Genomic DNA, 5158 nt, shown 5'->3' with positions numbered 1-5158 from the left:
CACATTAGTGAACTCCTTGAACTCATTGGCGTAGCAGCAGATATTTCCTTTCCATTGGTTGGACCTGCAGAGTTACAATAAAATGCCTTTTAAACTTTTCTTTCTTTTTTAACAAATTCATACAAAATCATCAAGAAGTAAAATGCGAGCTTAATGAGACTGGTTTTACTGTAGTACCTTGATATCTGGCTAAATATCAGCTAAACAATTACAATGACAACATTGTGGCATCAGGACAGGAGTGGGAAGAGGATACCATGGAGGTGAAGACGTACTCAGCATTATCTGTCAGTTAAGGGGTTGAACACACAGAAAACCGCTACCCTGGGAACACGTTGTTTCTTTGTTATAGCCATTGTTTATTTTGTCATCAGACCTTGTTGAACTATTACCGTTATTTAACTACCATTAGCATTACCATACATTTTTAATCAAAGATCACGGTGTTTCGGAATATGTTCATCAGAATGAAAATAAAATGGACATAAAACATAGTCATAGCTTGCTAAGAATAATTGCTTCATTTGTTACAGATTTTTACCTGTAAAATGTTTGATGTTACACACTTTACATTGATTATTGTATTTTGTTCTGAATATTTCACATTTGAAAAATTAATGTCAGCTTTTACGATGTACAACATGTGTCTTTCATGTTTGAGAAATGTATCATTTAATGTTTAAGTACGATGTTATCATTAATATAAACGCTGGTAATGCTTTGATACATTCAAGCACAAATAGTCTCGTTAATACATATTTGATTGCAGCCTGCGTTAATAAAAGAAGTGACACCAAAAAAAAAATCAAAGCATATCCCGGCGCTGATTAAAAGAGGTGAGGTTTTTTTTATTCATTTATTTTTTTTTTTCAAAATCGGAAAAGCTGCATATTATGATGTCATTTGATGTTACACATATTTTAATAATTCCGATAGCGCTGTGAGTTGGGTTTTTTTAATCGCATTTTTACTCTTTTGTTAAAAGTCGCAGGAAAAGCTACAGTTCGATTAATTCAAAGTTGCTTTGTAAAGTTCAATTGAATCCTAGTAAATCATGCGTTTTGGTGTGTATCCTTAGAATCAATGTAAGCGGGAAAAGTATCAAATATTAGAGAGAGTATTTAGAAAAACATTTCCTAGGTAATTCGTTACTTTGTCAATCATGTGTGGAGATTCTTTAAGTGATTGTTTTCACTTTCCTCAATTTTATCTATGTTATACACACGACGATTGTTATTGAATTATTGTAATCATAATATATTGATGTATATATCGAATGATCATCGAAGTCCATGTATGAAGAATACTTTATATATGAACCAACTTTGATAGAGTACTTCATTATGTAATGTTAACTGTTGTTTTACCGTTAAGTTGTGTTTGAACTACAGCCAGAGACCATGCTAGATAGGGCCTTTCTCAACCTCTGCTGCCTTTATCGCATGATCATTTATTTTAACATACCATACAGTGTCTTGAAGATTTATTTAATTATCTTTTGGTTGTGTAAGGTATATCTAATCATATGTTTGTTGTGTAAGATTTATTTAATCATTTGTTGGTTGTGTAAGATTTATTTAATCATATGTTGGTTGTGTAAGATTTATTTAATCATCTGTTGGTTGTGTAAGACTTATTTAATCATTTGTTGGTTGTGTAAGATTTATTTAATCATTTGTTGGTTGTGTAAGATTCATCTCCTACATTTATTTCATGTATATGCATCAAATTTAATTGTGATTAATGACTTTGAAATGAACAATTCTCTATTGGATTATATTGTATTGTATTACAATAAGGACATTTGCCGAAAATAAAATTGTTATGATATAAGCGATCATACAAAGAATACATCCGACACGACTTGATGATATATCAAATATTTCTTCTGGCTTCAAAGTCTTAGTCATCTCAAATGATTGTATTTTAAAACACTGAATTTTGAGTTATATAGTTATGTCGACATTGGTAATACTTAAAAACAATTAACAAAACAAATAGCCTTCGTTTACGTTTGCAGCATTAAAATGGATTCCAGAGGACTAGTGGCGACAATAGCGATACTGCTCGTCTTCAATGTATTTAGAACATCCGGAATGTGTCCTCTTTGTCCGGACAAGGTTCATCCACAAGAGGCATTCTGTAAGGCAGATTTCGGTAAGTGAGGGTTCAACGATGAACAGTTTTTCGTGATTAAATGGAATCATGCAATTGGTTCGCAATAATACGGCTGATTATGTTTAAAACAGAGAATCAACAATAAGAATAGAAAAATACATATCTAAACTTTATTTTAACAGTGATCAAAGCAACTGTGGAAGGTTTGACAAATTATGGTGACGATCCTCTAACCCCAGAATTCGATCCTCAGGACGAATATACAGTTATTGTCGAGGAGATCTTTAAGGTTTGTTTATATAAATTAGCTGCTCTGTTATTCTTCCTCTTGGGTGTTTCCCTACAATAGATTTATTACTGACTTAAGTAAAAGATTCTTTGACATGTGTTATTCTTTTTAATTATTCTTTTGCTCATAAAAAACATAATATTGAGTGTAATGAAAATCGTACAGAAATTATCAAAATCATTCTGGGTACTCCGGAAAGGTAAGCAAATACTTATGACAGTTACGCAACATGGAATACCGGGTATGGCTGAATTAAGCTATTTGCACGCAATATGTTCGGGGGTTCAGCATCATGTACCTCAACAATTATTGAATTTAATAGAATTTTCTAAAATGACTTTTAATTGTTCGTAAACAATGTGATTCAATAGTGAAAGGTAATAACTATAAAGAGCTTCTCATAAAAAAAGTTTTTTTTAAATGTTAACCCTTGTTTTCTTATTCCTACGTGTACGTTTAATTGTTTTATTCACAGGGAAATGTGACAAAGGGTTGCTACGAGATTGTGTGGGCATTTCGAGACACTCTGCCGTGTGGCGTTGGACTTACGATCGATCAGACGTTCCTTCTCAGCGGTCAGTGAAGAAATCACCACGATTTTTCAAAAGATAACTACATTCATATGTTTTTGTTTTTTGGAGGGGGGGGGGAGGGATTTTTCGTGTGTGGGGTTTGTTTTTTTGTTTGTTTGTTGTTTTTTTTGTAACGTGACGACAGGGTGTTTTTCTGCGGTACTGAACACGTGACCTACCGAAATATATATATATATATACATATAATTACAATCACACGATTCTGACATGTGATATTCAATATCTTTCAATTGAAGGTAATTTTACTCTTTAATTTAGTCTATACCGGCACATAGAAAAGTACTACTATTTTGGTATATATTTCATATATTAAAGTAAAGTCTCCTTTTAAGTTAATCAATTATTGTTTAAATACACTTGAACTGCGTAGTTTATGTATAAAGACAGTTATGGCTGTTTTGTATTGATATAACATATTTAATGTAAGTAAACATCCTCTACAGTGAAACAATAACCAATGCGTCCATATATTGGGACCATTCGGCGATATCTGCTTTACTTGGACATGCTTATAGAAGATTCCCGACACCGCTGAATGTATTTGAAATACCTGGTAGAAGTTGAATTCAAGATCAATCGTGTTTAAAATAATGATTGTATCGTGGTGAATGGCAAACGCGAGACTTTGAAAAATTATAGCGTCATTGTTTCAATGAAGTTGTAAAATGCTTCATTACTCTGATAACATATAGCAAGTTTGAAATGTGGAATACACGTCTTGGGGTTTAAAGTAATAATCATTGCCAGACTACTCAGATACAAAGAATAGTTTTATCTCATTTCTCTTAAGGTGTGGTATAACTCGATACGGATGCTTAAATTTAAATCGCTGGGGAAATTATTGGCAGATCACACGGCTGTCGTAAGAAAATTTCTGATGGATGTGCATTCCGATGTTACAGGTACGGAAGAATCAGGTGACCTAATTTTAGATCCATGTGGCCTACATACCAACTGGAATGACGTCACCAGTCACATGAAAATTGGTGTTAATAAGCGATATAAGAAAAATTGCCAATGCGAGGTTAGTGAAAAAACAATTGTACAATTAAATATAAAAATCTAAATGTTTTATTTACGCCAAAAAATACATGATATTTATAAGTAGTTGAAAATTTGCCGGGCAAAAACCAGTAAATTGAGAAAAATACTATCTTTGAAAATAAAATTTAAACGTTTATTAAATTTGGACATGGAATTGAAAAGTATCATGTTCCAAATTTATTACACTGAAGTTTGAATTGCGAGTTGTATATATTTGTTCAAATTTAAACGATATCGTTATCATCGTTTCAAATTAGTTCTTGAATATATCAAATATTTTGGTGATAAAAATATCGACAAATTTAATAGATGTGAGAGTCATGCAGATATCGATATGCTTATATCTATGTAATTGATAATTGATATTACTCTGTGTAAATTGTATTAAAACAGATTGGTGAAAGCAAATGTCAAATCGATCCAAGTTTAATCTCGGAGCAGAAGGACTGTTTCTGTAAGTACGCTACGTGTGTGGAGTCTACCAAGGCGGGATGTGCACCAGAATGTAAATGGAAGGAGAGTAAATCCTTCGGGCCATGTTTCGATAATAGCCTCACTGTCGCTATTACAGCGTAATCAGTTGATAGACCTACGGGGTCACACTGGACACAGTGATGTCTTAGGAGGTCACACTGGACACAGTGATGTCTTAGGAACACTCAGAACACGTCGTTATAACAATAAAATGTACTGATCACATTATCTTTGAACTTTTGTGTTTTAATTGATGCATCGAAATTATAGACATTTCCATACAAAATATACGCATGTGTTATTAAGGAGTGCTTTGTTTACATTTAATATTGGATCGGGTTACAAATGTACAACCAGTACATGTCGTATCTTTTGTCAGAAAAATGGCGAAACGACAATACTTCAAATTGACGAAGCGACAATGACTTACAATTCGTCGGCACGTACTTTATAGATCATTGGTCATGTATCCAAAGGTATACATCGTTGTAAAAACACAGACGGATATATTTATATATTTTTTTCATAGTGATACAAAACATCGTATTCATACACAGAAAAAGGAGTTAAAAATCTCCTTTGCACTCGCTAGAACGGCAGAGGGGAGACAATCCCTAATTGTCGCCTTTGGTTGTAATTC

At 32.9% G+C, this 5158-nt stretch overlaps 1 protein-coding gene across 1 annotated transcript; it reads left to right on the top strand.

Annotated features, from left to right (window-relative positions):
- The first annotated feature begins 797 nt into the window (after positions 1-797).
- On the top strand, positions 798-4746 carry LOC117331258 (metalloproteinase inhibitor 2-like). Its single transcript, XM_033889856.1, has 6 exons — positions 798-836; positions 2021-2157; positions 2301-2407; positions 2883-2982; positions 3903-4024; positions 4438-4746. The coding sequence occupies exons 2-6, from the start codon at positions 2028-2030 to the stop codon at positions 4618-4620; spliced, it is 642 nt and encodes a 213-aa protein (XP_033745747.1). The 5' UTR covers positions 798-836; positions 2021-2027; the 3' UTR covers positions 4621-4746.
- Positions 4747-5158: the final 412 nt, after the last annotated feature.

Source organism: Pecten maximus, chromosome 7 (assembly GCF_902652985.1).
Source record: "Pecten maximus chromosome 7, xPecMax1.1, whole genome shotgun sequence".
Classification (NCBI taxonomy): Eukaryota; Metazoa; Mollusca; class Bivalvia; order Pectinida; family Pectinidae; genus Pecten; species Pecten maximus.
Note: the sequence above shows the minus strand (reverse complement) of the source record. Positions and strands in the feature narration are given on the sequence as shown.

Coding starts and splice junctions, on each gene's coding strand:
- LOC117331258 (XM_033889856.1), top strand. CDS start 2,028: ATGGATTCCAGAGGACTAGTGGCGACAATAGCGATACTGCTCGTCTTC. Junction 2,158..2,300: donor ATTCTGTAAGGCAGATTTCG/GTAAGTGAGGGT, acceptor TTATTTTAACAG/TGATCAAAGCAACTGTGGAA. Junction 2,408..2,882: donor TTGTCGAGGAGATCTTTAAG/GTTTGTTTATAT, acceptor TTTTATTCACAG/GGAAATGTGACAAAGGGTTG.